Source organism: Zonotrichia leucophrys, chromosome 1 (genome assembly GCF_028769735.1).
Source record: "Zonotrichia leucophrys gambelii isolate GWCS_2022_RI chromosome 1, RI_Zleu_2.0, whole genome shotgun sequence".
NCBI lineage: Eukaryota > Metazoa > Chordata > Aves > Passeriformes > Passerellidae > Zonotrichia > Zonotrichia leucophrys.
Window position 1 is genome coordinate 27,958,785 of NC_088169.1, and position 18,375 is coordinate 27,977,159.

At 40.2% G+C, this 18,375-nt stretch overlaps 2 protein-coding genes across 7 annotated transcripts in view; both read right to left on the minus strand.

Moving 5' to 3' along the window:
- The window catches only part of RGPD4 (RANBP2 like and GRIP domain containing 4), a 33,495-nt gene extending 21,845 nt beyond the window's left edge, over positions 1 to 11,650 (minus strand). For both annotated transcript variants that reach the window (XM_064709915.1, XM_064709925.1), the window contains exons 1-13: positions 11,382 to 11,650; positions 8,872 to 8,939; positions 8,239 to 8,350; positions 7,199 to 7,351; positions 6,108 to 6,338; positions 5,529 to 5,674; positions 3,940 to 4,132; positions 3,181 to 3,271; positions 2,125 to 2,334; positions 1,417 to 1,595; positions 1,157 to 1,332; positions 726 to 849; positions 230 to 391 (exon numbers count right to left, since the gene is read on the minus strand). In XM_064709915.1, coding sequence (XP_064565985.1) covers positions 230 to 391; positions 726 to 849; positions 1,157 to 1,332; positions 1,417 to 1,595; positions 2,125 to 2,334; positions 3,181 to 3,271; positions 3,940 to 4,132; positions 5,529 to 5,674; positions 6,108 to 6,338; positions 7,199 to 7,351; positions 8,239 to 8,350; positions 8,872 to 8,939; positions 11,382 to 11,456 — 1,920 coding nt within the window. In that variant the 5' untranslated portion in view covers positions 11,457 to 11,650. The remainder of the gene's footprint in view (positions 1 to 229; positions 392 to 725; positions 850 to 1,156; positions 1,333 to 1,416; positions 1,596 to 2,124; positions 2,335 to 3,180; positions 3,272 to 3,939; positions 4,133 to 5,528; positions 5,675 to 6,107; positions 6,339 to 7,198; positions 7,352 to 8,238; positions 8,351 to 8,871; positions 8,940 to 11,381) is intronic.
- Positions 11,651 to 15,027: 3,377 nt separating this feature from the next.
- The window catches only part of LIMS1 (LIM zinc finger domain containing 1), a 67,564-nt gene continuing 64,216 nt past the window's right edge, over positions 15,028 to 18,375 (minus strand). For 2 of the 5 annotated variants that reach the window (XM_064709962.1, XM_064709937.1), the window contains exons 9-11: positions 17,364 to 17,439; positions 16,923 to 17,114; positions 16,406 to 16,543 (exon numbers count right to left, since the gene is read on the minus strand). In XM_064709962.1, coding sequence (XP_064566032.1) covers positions 16,967 to 17,114; positions 17,364 to 17,439 — 224 coding nt within the window. In that variant the 3' untranslated portion in view covers positions 16,406 to 16,543; positions 16,923 to 16,966. Of the gene's footprint in view, positions 16,544 to 16,922; positions 17,115 to 17,363; positions 17,440 to 18,375 lie in introns of all 5 variants that reach the window. The other 3 variants (XM_064709951.1, XM_064709944.1, XM_064709972.1) reach the window with 2 other exon arrangements.

Here is an 18,375-nt window from a genome sequence, read left to right on the forward strand (position 1 = left end):
GGTACTGAGGGTGTTCAGTGCCTTCAAATCATAAATACCATTTCGAAGGCAAGACCAAAGCTACAAGGAGAGAATTTTCTCCCTTTATAAAACACTATTACCAAATCTCACCTTTGAGAGCTTCACAGTAGTAACAACATAGAAAAGTACAATGTAGACAAAAATCCCACAACTTTGTTCATTACTGACACAGACCCTTCTCTTCAGCCTTGTCTCAATTGATCTGTACCTGAACATCTACACTATGGAAGTGTTTGAAGAGAGGATCAGTAGGTTCAGAAATACTCCTCTTCTTTTTGATAGTTTCCAGCATAGGCAGAACTTTCTTCCAGTAGTAGACACTTCGTCCAATATATTCCTTCTGGTCATAGAAGGAGTTAAGGTTAATTCCCTGGTGAAGAAAAGAAAATAGATGCAGATGTTATTTCAACAAATGCTAGTCAAAATGCTACTCCTACATATCCTTCTCTTATTTTCTTTAAGAGTTCCAAAGTCCTTTTCTGACATTAAGCAGAAAAGCTACATTAAGTAACATACATGTAGAAAATAACACAACAGTTTAAGAGTATTTCACAAAGTGACAAGAACAATAAGTTTGTCTGATAAAATAATCAGATATTCTTAATACATATTCATCCCATCCCCCAGCCCCTCACTCTGTTCATAATTGATAACATAAGAAAAACACTTTTGCTTCCATGTATTTAAAACTAATCTCAGCTTACTGTTTTCTGCAAGCTTTTTGCCCAGTGTATGATTAAGGCAGGTTGAAGGCCATGCTTGTCCAGTGTTCGCAGAGTACTTATGCCATGCTGCACAATAAGCCTCAGTTTTGCTGCTGTTCCTGGTCTGAATATAAGAAACATTCCTTGATTAGTATTTTGTGATTGTCATCTGTTCACATACCATTCACTTCATGAATACAGCCTGCAGCTTTAGTCCTAATTTGCCTCTAGATAGGAAATGCATTGCTAGAAATGAAAATTCCCTTTACAGAAATCTTTCAAGCATATCAAGTCCCTACTACAAGAAAGATTCAATGTAAAAATATGTAAAAAAAATTAATTTTACAAGAATCTATAGGGACAATCCAAATTGCTGTAGCAGATGCTCCCTAAAGGCTCGATCAAACATTTCCAAATTGAAAAAGCCTTACACTGATTTTCTCTGAAGAAGAGTACGAACAGCATCCCACCAGGATCTTTGCTTTTCAGTATAGAGTTGCTTGCATATTGGCAATGGTAAAAATTGAGGCTGATGTGCACTGTAGTGAGAATTAAACTTCTCTTGCAGTTGTAAGTTGCTAGTGAATATCACCCCAAGTAGGAATACCTGTTTTTAAAAAATAAATTAAAGTTATTAATTACAAAAAACTTAATTTGCACAGTACCTTAAAGAACTTGAAAGTTCACTTACTTCAAGGTCTAACAGGCAAATAGATTCAGGAGCATCTGTCTCAAGTCTTGATGTTTCTTGGGGCAAGTGGAAGAGCTGTTTTAACCATTTGCGCATGGGGGGTAAGACTGACATGGAGTTCCACTGCAAGCCAAGCCACACGAGGTGCTGGAGACTGCCATTGTGCAATCGAATGGCACCTGCGCAGAAAACAAGGTTGGATGCAAATGACAGTTTCCTGCAAGCCCTCAGTACCACTATCTGATCAAAGCTGGGTGTCACATTGCACTCTGTCACAAGGGCCAAAGATACTTTAAGACCAATGAGCATCAAGGTTCCAGGTTTCACTTACAAAGAGTTACAAACTTCAGTACAGACAAACATACCAAGTTCATCTAAGTGCTCAAAGCCATCAACGGCTTAAGTTTCTGAGGGGATGGCTCTCATCTATTCCATTCTCAGCTTATTCTGTCTAATAGATAACTAATTTTAGCAAACCTATTTACTTCTCCAAAAATCCTTAAGGAAGTCCTGAAGAAGCACTACTTTACACTGCAATATAGTATAAGTCTTTCCTATGACATTAAGGCAACTTTGGACAGCCATTCCAGGTATTTGTCTTTTGTTATAGTACAAGTATTTGTGTACCAGTACCTCTTCCACAAGTATTTGCAGAAGAGGTTATGCTATGCAAAGCTGTGTTGAGTTTCAGAAAGTAACAGTTCTTACCAATATCGTATTTGTGAAGTTCTATTTGCACTGGTGCTTGTGTACTGACATTTCCAATATCATCTGTGCCAATAAAAGACCTCTCTCTAGAGGCTCCACTCTCAAACAGGCTATCAAACAATGCAAATGAGCCATTCTTGTTTGCAAATGATTCCACAATCTCTTTAAAGAAGTCTTGCTTGCCATGACTTAAATTCAGCAGCATATGACCTAGAAAACAAAAATACCACTTCACATAAATAAAGCAGTCAACACAAGGAAAGCACTATTTGCTATGCTGGACTGCTCTTTGCTACTGAAAGCTGGATGGGAATCAGGATTTGCCCTTATGAAACCTACAGACTGTTCAGGTATGTTCTCCCTGTAATTAGGTCAGTGTTTCAGCACATAGGCTTTCCAAGCTTTTAGTGACAACAACCCCAAAGAATTTTTAAATGCAGTTCTTTAGGAAAACAGAGCCCTCCCACCATGATTCTTCTAAGGGCATTGCAAGTGGCCTTACAGATGTGATACAAGCAGAACAAAATCCATTCTGAAGTAAATGAACCTCATGTCTGGCAGCTTCATCTGTTTTCATCTCTAAGAATTTTGTAGACTGAAACATTGTCTATACTTGGCAGGAAAGAGACCTAAGCTGATGAACAAGTGAAAGGATAAAAAGATCAGGGAAACAAGCTAATCTTTTCTTTCCCTCTTGGGGCTAACAATACTTGCAAAATAGCATCAGCAGGCAGAAGCCATTTCCAGTAGATTTAACAGATGATAGAAGTTAAATTATACCTTAGCATGCTAGAAAGTCAAAAAGGAAGAAAAAACCCAACCACTATTGAAACAAGGAGAACACACTCTACCAGCAGCTTAAGAGGAGAAAAATAACTTTAGGTGTCAGAACCAAAGTACTGTTTTGTTTCACATATGTAGTCAGAAACTGTAAGGCTTTACTATACACTGGAGTGACAACGTTACAAGATACACAAATGTGTTCTTTAACAAATCTTAGACTTTACAGTAGATCTGCAGCACTAAAATGGAACTATGCAGCTATTTTTTTATTACCAGACTGGCTTTTTCGATCACAGGCCAACATTTCTAGCATATCTTGTCCGGTTTGATCCCCCTTTATGAGTTTTGACTTTGGTTTAGGAACCTGGTGAAGTAAGGAGAAAATTGTTACAGGTTTTTCACAGTAAGAGCAGAACATTTAAATGAACCTTAGAAATTAAGAAATAAGCTTATTTTTAGCATTAGAAAGCTGTAAGAAAACAGGCATTATTCATTCAGAAGGTACATATATTGAGTTATGGTTTTGTGTGGGATGGGCAACGAGAGCAGAGAACCCACCTAAAGTACACAGATGTGCAAGTATAGCTCTTGAAAGTAACATTAAGTGTACACAAGAGCAAGTAATACCTGCAATGCAAGCAATGGTATAAAAAGGACAGTCAAGGCAAAGAATTCATAAAGCAACAAATCTTGATTTTTTTTTTAATTTCAAATTTTAAATTTTTAAAATTTAACACTCATCATGCGTACTTGTATTTTGAAAAAGGAAATACACTACAGGAAATAAATGCACTAATACTTAAGAATCAGGTTACTCTGGCAAGGGGAACAATTGAAGGTAACTTTTAGCCTATTTGTGTCATTTGAAACTTTTAAACAACTGCGACAGAGGAGGGTTTGGTGAGTGAGGACAGTTCTCCTTTAGATACACAAACACTAGTTCATCTCAGGAATACAGGAATTCAACACATGAACAACTAGAAAATTTCAAGAAAAGCATCAAGTGAAGGCTTAGACTGAAAAATCATTTACCTGAAAACTCAGGAGATAACACAGTGCTGCTAGTTCACACATAGCTCTCCACTGTGTCTCGTTGTCCTGGGCCATCTTCAGCAGCAAAGCTCCAGCATGCATGTACAGCTGTCCTCTCATTTCCACGTAGGTACGAGACAACTCGTCAGCCGCACTCACATATGGTTTCACTGACTGAAGTGCACGATCAAAACTAAAATGCAGAGAAGACTAATTCTAAACAGAGTCCTGGTAAAAGCTACAGCAGCTGACTGGGGTTCATGCTATTTAACTGTGAATTAAGTAACTTCATGAGTCAATGCTAAGCCCTCTTTCTATTGCTTAAACCCAAGTTACTAGGAAGTATCATCACCTCAAACTCCCAAAGCTCTTAAGTTTATTTAAGTATTACCTAGATACCTAGTCTTTTTCATCACATTTTTGCACAGCTACTTTTAAAACTATTGTCCTGAACCACATGGATAAACTTGTTCACTACTGCAGATTTAGAGACATACAGGAGGTATTATTGATTCTGCCCTTTCTTTTCATTATCAAAAAGGTCCAAAATACTGTTTATTAGGCTGCTCAAAAAAAGAAGGTACTACAGAAATTCTAGTGCCTTTAGATTACTATACAAGATCCACTCAGGAGAGGGCTTCCAGAAAACAGTTAAAAAATTTTTCAATTACTGGACAAGACTATAATGGCTGTCAGCATTGCTATGATCTGGAAATGCTTCAGATGTGAACATCTCAAAACTCTCTAAGTCAGAAGAAGAAAACCCCACATGGTCAATGTCAGAGGAGAAAAATAAAATAAAATATACATGGGTATTAAATATTGCTCATCCATTCTATACTGCTTCAAATACTCATGCAAAATTAACAGACTCAAGAATATTTTTACAGACTGCAATATAACAGCCATTATAGTACTGAGGAACGACAAATTAGTAAAAACCAGTAACAAACAAAAGATAATGGCAAGAAACAAACACAGATCTTAAATTATTGACTACAAACACTATTTTGTACTATTCTAAGTGCATCATGGATGGTAAGCCTTTAAGCCAGCTGTAACACCACCAGTTTCCTCTGAAGGAGGCTATTCTTGCTTCAGGTGGTTTCCTCCCTCCCCATTACACTATATACACAAAGTTCCTAATTACTCCAGTGTGCTGTGTTATTTAATAATAGAATGACTAGGACAAAGCTGACACACACAAGAGGCAGCTTTGGCTTTTCAGTTTGACTTCTGTTGCTTGGGATTGGAGTTTTTTTGGGCCAGTGTTTTTTTCCAATTGTTTGGGAAATCTGGATTAGTCAACTGCTGAAGTACAGAACAACTTTTCCAATCAAAGGAAAAGGTACCAAGACCCAGGATATAAATGAGTCTTCTCCATGGCTGTGTGCTGACCATTCAAGCATCTGTCAAAGACAGCTTGGGGTTCGCACCCAGTAAAAAACACTCTTGGTGGTCAGTACAGAGAATCTCCTCTCCCATCCAAAAACAAGATAAGCTGTGAAACAGAAGCTTGGCAGATGTTATGTGACCCCAAACAATTCTTAAGAGGACTTTTTCTTACTACAGAAAAGTTTAAACAGTACCTTTCAAGTGCCTCTCTGCATTCCTGAACATCTCTAGAAGAAAGTGTCAGTTTGACAAAGCTGGAATAGGCCAGCAGATGATCTTTCTTGATAGTTCTCCAGTTATTTTTATCATACTCCAAGTCTTGTAAAGATTCCAGATATTCCTAAAGAAGAAAGTTCATCACAGGATAAGGAACAGTCATCCTTCCATGAAGACAAGGGCAGTACTTCTCCAAAACACACTAGTAGCATTTACTGCATAATCCAGTTTCACAGGTGAGACTTAACATATTCTTCAGCAGCAAAGTTCCAGGGAACTACTCGCTTGAGCAATATTATCCCTAATGGAACTGCTGTGTCTAACTCAGCTTTTGAAGTTAGAAACTCAATAGCTCTATAAAGTTTAATTTTAGGGAGAAAATTCCAATTAAAAAAAACCACACAAGAAGTATTTTGTAGTTCCACTGGTTTCAGCAGACTTGCATTTGAAGGAGTTAAATCCCTTGAGAAACAGCTGCCAGAATAAGGACACTAAGAGAAATAGACCAGGTAAAAAGATACGGAAGACTACCACAGGATCAAAATATGATTAAACACCTCAAATGTCTCTACAACACAGGAACACCATTCCAAGCTTGACTGCAAAGGTATTCTCTTCTCTGCCTCCTGACAGTGGAGCACAGCATCCTTTAATCTGTTATTTGAACGATAGAGCGCAACTAGTCTGATGTTTATGTAGACATCATCTGGTCTTGCATAAAGTTCTGCTTGAATCAGGTCAAAAAGCTGATTCCACCCATCTTCACCTTTACAGTCCAGTAACTGCTCCTGTTGAAACATGAAGGCAACATATTAATATTTCATTTGCCATATCAGTCTCTTGAGCAACTACAGTACTAGGTATCATTCTTTCCTTCACTACACAGACTACATTGCTCTAGGTAGAGTACTCTTAATAGCTTGCAGGTATTACATGAAGTTTGATTAACTACTCAAATATTTAAAAATGTACATGACTATCACAGAAGTCCTCAGGAGAATTTGCCTCTTACCAAGAGAGAGAAGTGCTTCTCAAAACATTTGGTTCAGTGATAGCAGACCATGCCATAGACTACCTTGCTTTTAAAAAAACCCAGACACCTTGAGACTTCAATGTGGCTGCTGCCCAAAATTACACAAAATTAAAAAGCAACACAAAATTAACATACCAGTGCAAAAGTGACATTGCATGGCATAAAGCATTTACATGGTATTTGAGACTTGCACCATCTCTCACATCCCGCAGAAATGATCATAATACAGATTAAAAACAAAAAAAAAAGCAGTGTAAAGCAACAAAGTCTGAGTTCACAGATCAGCTACCTTCCTGCCAGTGACACAATGGAAAGAACAAATGACACCTATCTAATCTTCAACTTCTTGACTGTGATAAATAACAATTTCTCAGCATTCTGGAAGAAAATTAAACTTGAAACATTAGAAAGGGTATGAACGCATGCAGCTGCAGCTTCCTTTAAAACTGGACAAAAATGTCAGACTAGAAGGAGTGTAACATCTAATAGTTGTTTTAATATTAAAGATACTAAAATAATTTAGCAAGACTTTTGCTTGAGGCAACACGCGAAAGGAACTCCACACAGGTGCTGAAAGCTTATTCAGGCCTTTGAACTAGGTAATTTTGAACTTACCTTCAACCTGTAAATAGCAGGGCTCCCAGGAAAGAGCTTAGCAGCTCTGTCAACCCAATATTTTGCTCTTCCATCAGTGATGTCATTATTGCATAGTAACTCTGCAATCTTCAATACAAGATCTTTCTGTGTTGGGTTCAACTCCACAGAACGCTATTTGTTCCCATGCAGACACAGGAGTAAAAAAAGAAAAAGGCAACTTTAACTTATGGTCCATGTACAACACGTAAGAGTTACATCCCCACAAACATACCCAGCTATTCAAATGAGTTAAATCTAGATACAGAGCATATAAGAAAAGCCTTTGTACATGCTACCACTAGTTTACCCGAACAGAACTGCTAAAATTGAGAAAAGCATAAAAGAAATAATGCAAACCATTTCCTCTGCATCTATCACCAGCTACTGCTATACACAAACAGCAGGACTACAACAACCTCTAGTCTAGCCAGGTGTAAAAACTTTAAAAAAAACTAAGACAGTTTAAGAAGTGTGATAGCACTTCATACACAGAGCTGTATTAGCCAGACTTCTGAGTCTTTCTCCCCTAAACCAGAACAAAGGCAACCCAACTGGAAATTTGACATTAATATGCTTGCCTAATCAAAATTAGATTTGACCCTCCCCTCTGCACCTGCCCTCCTCAAAACCAACCAAACAAAAAACACAGTAAGCCTACAGTCTTCTAGCAGCAACTAAATTCCAGTTGTCATCACAGTTTGTATGACAGGATTCTGTGACAGTACTCCAAGAGGCTATGCATGACTTGGGCAGAATTTAACAGCAGGTTAAAGATCAAGTCCAGAAGAAAAAACAAAGAAGCAACTTCAAAATATACTACAGAAGCAAGCAATATCAAGTGAAGAATCCTCTCCACTGTGGTTCATGTGCTTTCCATTGTTAAATGAGTATGACAGTTTCCCCAGGAGCATGTTTTCTCCTATGGCTTTGAGAATGTTCAGCCACAGAAGGGTTTTAGAAGTCCTTTTATAAAGGAATAAAGCAAAACATCAAGGGTTGTAGCTAAATGTAGTACTTACCTTGTAACACCCAAAAGCTTTTTCTATGTTATCCTCAGCTTCATAAATTTGCCCAAGAAATCTGTGTGCTTTGGGATCTCTCTCTTGTACATTGAGGTATGTAGAGATATATCTATGAAGGGGAAAAGAGTCTGTTACTCAACAAGTACTTTTCACTAACACTCCCCCTCCCACCCAAGCTCTAACAGCAACTTTATCTGCCATACAGGACACACATTTTGTTCTAGATGCTTTAGCCAAACCACAGCAGCACAGACATGTTTTGTTCCAGACACTTTGTCAGGACCTTTAAGTAAGCAGCAATATGGTTTACACCTGTACAAACACTACTTACTCACCAGCCAGTATTTGCGTTGATTGAAATAGCAAAAGCAGGAACTTGTAGAAATGGTAAGAACTACTTAATACAGCAAGCAAAAAACCAGCCAATTCAGTCAGGTAAGTTTTTTCAGTACCACATAGCTTATCTTCTTTTAAGTTGTTTTATTATTTGAAAAATCTAAACAATATTCAATGTCCACACTGCTAACTTAAAGCAGCATGATACTCATCTTGGTTTCTCTGGTCTACTTCATAAAAACAAAGCTTTTCTTTTACATTTAGAGAACAAAAATATCCATCAATGCATGTTACCTTTTAGCAAGTTCATATTCCTTAATTTCAAAATACAGCTTAGCAAAGAGGAATCCTTTCATCGATTTCTGAAGGAGAAAAAGCATGACAAACACACTTCAGACATTCAGTACTTCAAAAGTAAATCCCTAATGAGTGACCTCTTTTCAGCAATGCCTAAAACTCAAGGGACTGAATTTGATGATTCATTATCAGCTCAAATCCACCCATCATATATAAGGGCTTGTTTTTAAAAGTTGTAGGTTAAAAAATGAAAAGAGTAGAAGTTTTTGCTATACAAAGGTTACTAGGAAGATAGAGATTACAAGAGAAGAAAACAACAAGCCTTTATATACATGGTACATTCATACATCACTCATTAAAGAGAGTGGAAGAATAGTGTAATCTACATTTAGTTTATTGCTGTGTAATGTAGCAAGGAAAAAAGATATTCCACAAATCAAGAGAGATCTGCCATTTAGCCCTACTGCAGTGTACTGTCATTAGACACTACTGTTTAAGTATACTTGAGGAAACAGCAGCTTTTGCTTAAGTCAATCTCACTTGGGTAAGAAAGGCATTTATACACCAGTTGATTTCTCACTAAAATAACTTTAACATACACACCCTAGGAGCAAGAGGTGAAACAATCTTCCTGTTACAAGGCAGTACAAAAGAAGCCAAAGTGGCAGAAGCATGATCAGGAGGAAAAGTGAAAGGAGCAAGTTAAAGAACTGAGTTACAAACATATCAGACAAATTTAAAGCCTGAATTCTCAATATCAGTTCAAAAACAATTTTGCTTTTGAACAAAGAAATGCTGGAGCTAGTTACAAATGTGATTCTAAACAAGTGTGTATATTTTGAATTCACTTGAATTATAAGTCTCCCTCCCTCACCACTGTAATTCATGCGAAATTTTAAGCAGTTACAAATGAAAGCAGGCCTCCTAGCACACCTCAAGTTTCCAGATTGTATTTTTGAAGCCTGCTATAAAAGGGAAACACTGAAGCATGTCAGAGTGGAGCTGCATTTGGCATCTTCTTTTAAACATGGATGAAGGAAACCTCAATATAAATGCTTTGCAGCCTTATAAGCACCTGCCTCCTAAAATCAACACAACAGGAAAATCAGTAACATTTCCACCTGTGACTGTGCTATTAGAATTAGTTGTAAGCATTACTTATTAAGAAAAAAAAACTAAAGAAGTAAATATGGACCAGCTGGTCTTAGCACAACAGGAGAGGGTTTATTTTGTTATTGAGCTCAGTAGGAACACCAAAGCAATTAAAGAGCACCTATGTTCTAAGAGCAATGCCCTTGACATTGGCTGCTCTAAACAGCACCCAAAGCAATTAAGCCACAGAACAATTTTGTTGCTGTTGGGAAAGAGATACAAATAATGATGATGCACACAAGGCCCGCACAAAGGCCCTGCTGCATAGTAGTGAACATGATGTATTCACACTACACAACACAGTGCTGAATATTCTAACTTTTAAAAAAATCAATTCAAGAGCAGTAGAACAGGATCTTTCAGGATTAAATAGCTCCCACGAACTGCGTCAGACTGCTCACTGAGATCCTTTCCAGATACAATGAAAAATGGTAACAAGTTATGCAGAAGTCCTCATCCTTCTGGCCAGTTACTAAAATATAACAGAAGAATTATTTTTTCCCAGTTCCTCCTCTCCTAATACTACTGCAAAGACAAGAATATTAATGACATAAGACATAAAAGAAAACTGAAAGTGCTTCACGTCTTCGTTGGTTAGATTCTTCTGAAAAAACGAAACCCGGGAATCTTTGTCTGAGAAACGAAACTCGGGAAACACAGGAACTGAACTCTTACAAAACTGAAGAAGTCTGTACTCAGAGAACTCATGGACTCTGAAACTACACTAGGGCTTACCAGTTGTAAATTACAGGTGCACAGCTCTATTAAACCACTGCTCTCAGTTAGGGAAACCACCTTCAGCACGCCAAGCACCTGGGCCCTTCCTCAGCTCCCCCCATCTCACTCGATTTACAGAGACCCTAAGCAATTCTGCGCTCAGAAACACTCCCAAAGACACCTTAACTCACAGAACATCAGAACAGTCAGGGATGGAAGAGACCTGCGGAGATCATCTAGTCCAACACCCTGCCATGGCTCAGTCACCTAGGGCACGGAATACCGGCGCGCCCAGGTGGGGTTTAACTACGTCCAGAAAGAGAACGCTCCAGAGAGGGATCCTTTTTCCTCTTACCGCCACGGACGGACGGGCCAAGCAGACCAAGCCCCTAAACCGAGGCGCCGGGCTCGGCGCCGGGAGCCCGCGGAGAGCAGCCACCCCCAGCCCGGCAGCGCAGGGGCAGCGAGCGCAGCCGCCCCCGGCCCGGCGGCAGCGAGGCCTCCCCGCGGCCCCTCAGGACGCGCGGCAGGGCCTGCAGCGCCCCACGCGGGCCGGCAAGGGGCCCCGCACCGGCCGCACGGAGCGGCCGCAGCGCCGCCCGGGCCCGGCGGGGACGGCAACGCGAGGCCGCGCTCACCTCTCTGGGGGACGGCGCCGCGGCCTGCAAGGAGGCGACGTAGCGCTCCACCTCGGGCTTCGTCCGCCTCATCATGGCGTCGCGGCGGCGGCGGGGACCGCGCCCGGCCTCTGTCGCGGTGGAACGCGCCCTCCCGGCCGGCGCGGCGGCAGCGGCGACCCCGGCGGGGAGGCGGAGGGAGGAAGCGCAGCAGCGACGCGGCCGCCGCGCGTTACGCAAGTTCCCGCTCAGCCGCGCGGCGCGCGCAGCAGGGGCGCGTGCCGCCTCCCGCCCCCATATCAACGGCCGGGGGGCGGGGCCGGCCGGCGCTGAGCATGCGCACAGGGGGCGCGGGGGCAGGGGGAGAAAATCTGTCGTGGAAAACTGTGAGAAGCCAAATGTTAGCATTTTCTCACCTAAAACTACCACGAACTCACCTCAGTGATATATAAAAATATATATGGTGATTATATATTTATCACCTAAATAATATACTCTATATATGTATATATATACACACACATATATATATATTTAGGTAACAAATTTTCCCCTAAAGCTAAGTAACAGTTCTGGCACCCTCACCATAAGAATGACTTGAGGACGTGGAAACGTTGGAGCAAGTCCAGAGGAGAGACGCGAAGTTGGGGGGACTGGAGCATCTCCCCTTCAGGACAGGGTGAGGAAGATGGGGCTGTGCAGCTTGGAGAAGAGAAGGTTCCACAAAAGCCTCATGGCAACCTTCCAGTATCTGAGGGACCTACGGGGAAGCAGGACTTTGTCTGGAACTGTAGTGATAGGACAAGGAGTAATGGGTACAATTAAAAGAGGGGCACTTTAGGTTATCTACAAGGAAGAAATTATTCCCTGTGATGGCAGCAAAGCACTGGCACAGGCTGTCCATAGAGGTTGTGGGTGCCAATCCCAGGCAGTTTTCGAGGCTGGGTTGGATGGAGTTCTGAGCAATCTGGCCTGGTGGGAAGTGTCCACCATTAAAGACTAGATCTTTAAGTTCCCTTCCAACCTGTAATATTCTATGATTCTATACTTCAGAGCAACTATAAATTTAATCTGTAAGCATAAGGGCCATCTTACTGAGATCCAGTGTTCTAGAAAATGAGTATCCAAATATTGTAGCAGCTGTGGTGAGAAACCTTTTTTTCCAAGGATTGTGGCTAGTATAATTAAACAATTAAGCTCTAAAACACAGCTGGGAACATGGACTAAAAGATAGACCAGCAACCCTCAAGGCAGGACAGATTTGCAAGCTGTAGTTTTACAGGTTTGGTGGCTCGAGGATGAGCCCTGTGGTGAAATTCCCAGCAGGAAGCCTCAAATTCTACTCACTGGAATTAGCCATCTTTCCTGCCAGTTCAGATGCTTTGGTCAAAATGAGGCCACTGGGCCATGTCTCTGAAGAAGTGTAATTAAAAATTTCTCCAGTTCTCAATCTCAAACAACCCACTGACAGTCACAGGATTCCTGCTACACCTTAAACATACTGACAGCCTCACAGCTCTTACCCTCTTTGCAGAGAAAATAAGGAAACATAGCCAACTTTTTCTTTAAGACCAGCAACATCCATGTAAGACCCTGACTGAAAGAATTAATCCTCTCTTTTATTTTTTCTTCTATAATAGTGATTTATTTAGACACTGCATTTAATTCTGCAACAAATATTTTTTTCTCTGTGCTTTTAATGGTGTGCCTGCAGCAAACAATTATCAAACAATTTATTATCTGCACCTGCCAAGCTAAGTAATGGCAGTGTTGGTGGTGTTGCAGAGGAGAACATCAGAGTTTCTTCACTCACTGGAGAATATTACTGCACTCAGCTGATGGGGAGGCATGGGAAATTGCCTTCATATAGACCAGGTCCATGCTTTGGCTCTGGTCACTGTCTCACCCGGCGCTGCAGAAGTGACACTCCCTGTGCTGTCCCTGGTGGCTGCAGCAGCAGGTGGGACAGTACTGGCTCGAGAGTTGTCCCTGCAACCTGGCTGTGTGTGCTCACTGAACTGGGCACAGGACAAAAGGCTTTAGGCTCAGCTCTTCCCCCCACAGCGACATCCACTGGGATTTCTGGAGTGCTCCCTACTGTCAGCCTGGCCAGGCTGTCTAAAGGAACCTCTCTTGCCCATGCACAATTGAATTGATCCATGCAGCAGAAAGGGACAAAGCTCCTGAGGCATCCATTCCCAAATCCCAGGCTCACGGATTCCTTGACAGACCTTACAGGGGTCATGGGTAGAAAAACAGTACTAGCAAACATCTTTCAGGAAAGTATGTGCAGCTACTCAAACATTTATGATACTTTGGGCCAGGAAGTGAGCTTCAGCACCAGACGTGTAATTGTCCAGGCTGCCTAATTGCTAGCTTGCTCCCTGGCTCTGCCTTGCACTGCTTTTAACTAATCCTCTTCATGACCATGTGCAGAGGTATTATACCAATGACAGTTCGTGGCAAAGTTCCCAATAGAGCAGTATGGATTTGGGGAACACTCCACTTGAGATAGGACTCCAGTAATAATATTTTCACCATGAGAGTGATGAAGTACTGGAACATACTATCCACAAAGCCCTGTGAAATCTCCTTGCATGGTGATGTTCACAGTTTGGTCAAGCAAGACTTTCTGTATAATGGAACCCTGAAGTCAGACCCACTGAGCAGATGGCTGGACTAGCTGATCTCTAGGGGTCCCTTCCATCCAACATTTTTCCACACTTCATCAGGCTTTGAACCCTCAAGTACCCTCAGATGCTTTGAGTGCTGCATCCTGGGGTCTGACACACACACTAGAGTTCATGAAACAGAAGGGGCTGCCTTGGTGAACTGCAGCACAGCGTTCACCATCAGGAACTTGGAAATGGAAAAACCCAGCCTGTGCCAGGCCCAAGGGCCACCAGAGAGCAGGGAAATCTGAGGCCACTGTGCTGCAGATGGATGTGACCCTGAGCAGTGTGGGTATGAGCCAGGTGTTGTCATTCAGCTTTGGGGCTAGTGACCCTTCCCGGCTCTGAGCAGTAAGGCTGGGCACACGCAGGAGGAGATGTACAGGCAGTGTAACATGAAAACCTAGAAGTCAGTTAGAACTTCAGGAGGAAGCAAGAGTATGTGTGGTCTACTGAATCCATGGCACAGTCCAAAATTCCAACAGGGCTACTATGCTAGTTAAGTAAACAATTTTTGAGGACATTTTAAGCTTGTATAGTCTTAAACAGAGTCGGGGACTGACTACATTTATGAATGTTCTGGCATTCAATAATTATGTAGGATAAAACAGCCAGAAAATACCCTATCTAGCAATAAACTGGAAGTTTGGGGTGACAGTTTCATTACAGTGAAAACAGGAGAGACAAAGTTAACAGGAGGGTGTATGTTTTACACTCAGACAAGTTACTTTCTTTAGGAAAACCTAGTTACTGTGCCAATTGAGAAAATACCCAGAATAATCAAGCTATTCCTTATGAAACAAACTGTGGTTTCTTTTATGAACCTTGGAACTACATACAGACACATGCCTTTAGGAAAGGCATATGTCTCCTTTAAATCAAGTTAATAAGGAAGTATTTACAGGTATTTACAGTCACAGGTAAAAGCTCAGGGATCCAAGAGAGCTTTACTGCTTTCGCACCCATCCCAAGCATTTATTTCAGAGAGGCAATACAAGGTTTAATAACATGGCCTTTATTGATGACACAGGAAAGCAGATGTTTTAAAGTAACTAATTTTTCATAAACAGGAGAGAAAATTTTACTTCCTGTTACATAATTACATAAAATCTGTTTAAGTCATTAATGTATAAAAATAAAAAAAAAGTTTGCATACTTCGTACCATCATGAAGACCTAAGTAGCTGTATTTTCTATAACAAAGGGAAAAATAAAAAAAATTTGCATGGACAGAACTCAACAGTATAAAACTATTAAATGTATGTTATAAAGTATTTTTATTATTTGTAAGCTCAGTCCTTGAAGATGGCTAAAGTAGATCCTAGCAGGATCAAACCTTGCATATTTACACACAGAGGTGTAAAAGTAATATTGCCAGTTAATTGAAATACGCATTTTCAGTATTGTTCTGAAAATCAATGAAGTCTAGAAGCTACATTTTAAATGCAGATGTTCACATTTCAAATAAAGTACTTCTTGCATCCTGTATAATTAAGGCAAAGTATGTTATCTTTTGAAAATACCTTCTATAATAGTTTCTGCATAAAAATATGAAATAAAATATAAAAGTATATCTATTTAATGGTACACTGTTATGTATGGTCCAGCAGAATAAGGCACAAAAAGTAAATAGAATGCAAAAGCATATATAGAAGTTAATGTGTTATTTTACGTGGAATATAGCAAAATTCAAGTAGTTCTGAGTATGCTCATTTCTTGCAATAGGAATACATTTTTTATATAAGTATCTCATGCTAAGCCTGATGTAGAAACATTCTCCATGTAAGCATAATCTATCATGTTTATCATTTTATGTATGTCATTTGTACAGTGGCTGTATTTAGAAATCTGATAGTTTTCAAACCATCTGAAACAAGGCTCCTTAATGAGCTGACTCAGCCTGAACTTCAAGTGTGAACTTTTCCATGAGGCAAAGTGTCCTGGTTTCCTGCCCAAATCACTTGGGCTGGGTGAGTTTTGTCTGCATGCTTAATATGAAGGTTAATATTTTCACTAACATAAATGACAATACACGTCCCTAAAGTTGGGCACATTTGCAAAGTTTGTTTTCACAGATGGCGTTCACAAGCAAATTTTCTCTCTCTGAAGAGTTCCACAGAGAATTAGTGTATAGAACGGGCTACCTGCATCAGTACAATGGCATTATTGGTCAAAAACCTTTCAGGTGAGCTGGTATTTATTTTGGAAGTATGGTCTGTTTGTCAACAAGTAAGCATCATGTATAGAGAACAGAGAATCTTAATATATTTTGGGTTGATAGAAGGCATGCATCAGCATCTGTTGTCTGACTGCAGCCTCAAAGCAGCAACTCCCCCCTACCCCAAAAGTATTTATCTGTAAGATTTTCACAAAGGAAGAGGAGAGCAGATGAAGTCTTTACTTCCTTCCCAAAGTTTCAGCTAATTTCTTCAGTCTTTTCTTCAGCTCTAGAGGAAACTTCTCGTAACATTTTTTGCACACAGGCTTCATATCAAACTCAACAAATTTATTCCTAAAATAACAAAGCAAAAGAAACAGACAAAGTTTTAGCAGATGAGATAGTGAAAAAAAAATTTTTTAAAATCTCCTATTAAATGTGCACAAGCAAAAAATTAGCTCCCCAATTTATACAAATACACTAAGTTATAAGTTCTATACACTGCAGACAGTGATTACAATACCCTGTTGAGCATGTTATGCAGATCTTACCCAAAAGCTCATATTTATTAACAGTGTAATTTAGAAAGCCTTTCAAATCTAATTGTAGACTAAACATAAGATAATGGAATAACAGGTTAGTATTTCAAGTTGCAGTTGCGTGAAAGATGTCTCGGTTTTGACTGCCATAACTTCATGCAAAAGTGCAAAAAAAACCCATCCTCAGGACTAACCACAGAAGAAAGGAGCAGAGGTGGCGGTGAGAAGGAAAGGAAGTTTACAAACAGATTGGCTTTTTCTTTTTCTGCTTCTCTTTATCCTTTGCGTCACGTTCCCGCTTGGCAAGTCGTCGCTTAAATTCATCAGGCATTTTCTCATAACAGTGTTTGCAGACAGGTTTTAGATCAATTTCAACAAACTTATCCCTTTAGAGTTAAACAAGAAAAAATAAAGGATGGAAAAGGAGAAGAGTTAGGAAGACTAACTGAAGGAAGACCTGAAGAGACAGCGGAAAGAGATGGAAAGTACTGAGTGGAGCAAGAGGAAGAGACACTTATTTCCTCGATGCTGCTTACATGTTTTTCATACAGGAACAGCTACACTATAGCAGCATCTACACTTTGAAGAGAACCAGTGATATGTGTTGAAGACATCACACTTATCCATAAACTTACTTGAGGGTTAACTTAGTGTTGCAAGTTGAACAAGCAAAACAGTTCACACACCATGCCTTATTCAGAGCAGACACAACTAGAGAGATGGGAAAAAAGAAATTATTAGCCTTAACAATAAAAAAAAGTGATTACAAAAATTTTAAGTTTACATATTCATGAGGTATAAGGAGCACTCATTGATTCTTGTATTAAGGATCATAATAACGTGGCCAGACTGGCGAGGCACATTTTAGAGAGTAATGAGCAGGACTGTGAAGCATTGATACAGCTGCCCCTGAGGCAAGACCAGCTTAACCTATTTCTGCCTCCTATTTTTTGCTTCCACTTCATCTCATACCCAGCTGATCTCAAGCAATGGTTCTGTGAGGCCAGGTTCCAACTTAATCAGGAAATGCTTCCAGCTGAAAGCAATCCAGCACAATTGTGTTTATGTTTTCATACAGTTTCATTTCTCAGATCCAGTTGAGACTGCACTGCAATCAACAGTTGCACTTGCCCAGCTGAAGTAAATAATGTGAAGCCAGCAGCCAGACACTGCTGGTAAATCAGCCCTACCAAGGTGAAAAAAAAATGGACTCTCTTTATTCTTTGTGTTGAAGAGAAAGTAACTATTTCCTATTTGTTCTGTGGGTAAATCCAGTTCCTGTTCTTTCTCTCTTTCAGTACAGCTTTCCAGTTTCCCCTGCCAAAATTTTCCTAACTTAGAGAATGCAGGATAATATTTTTCTTATAATGTTTTTCTCACTCGATCTCTCAATGTTTTTCTCACAGTATTTTGTCAACAACAAGGAGAACCAAATCACTGTCGTGCAGAGAGTTTTTCCTGCACTATGGGACAAGCATGTCCACAGATACACTGTTATTCCACTACTTCCCAGAATAATACTAGACAGGTGAAAGTCTTTGCCCCCAAACAACCTCAGTAATGCAGTCATAGACACCCCCCTGAAAAACTGCTGCTACAGATATTTGTTTCGCTCAACAGAGAACAATGCTGGATACCAAATTTGTG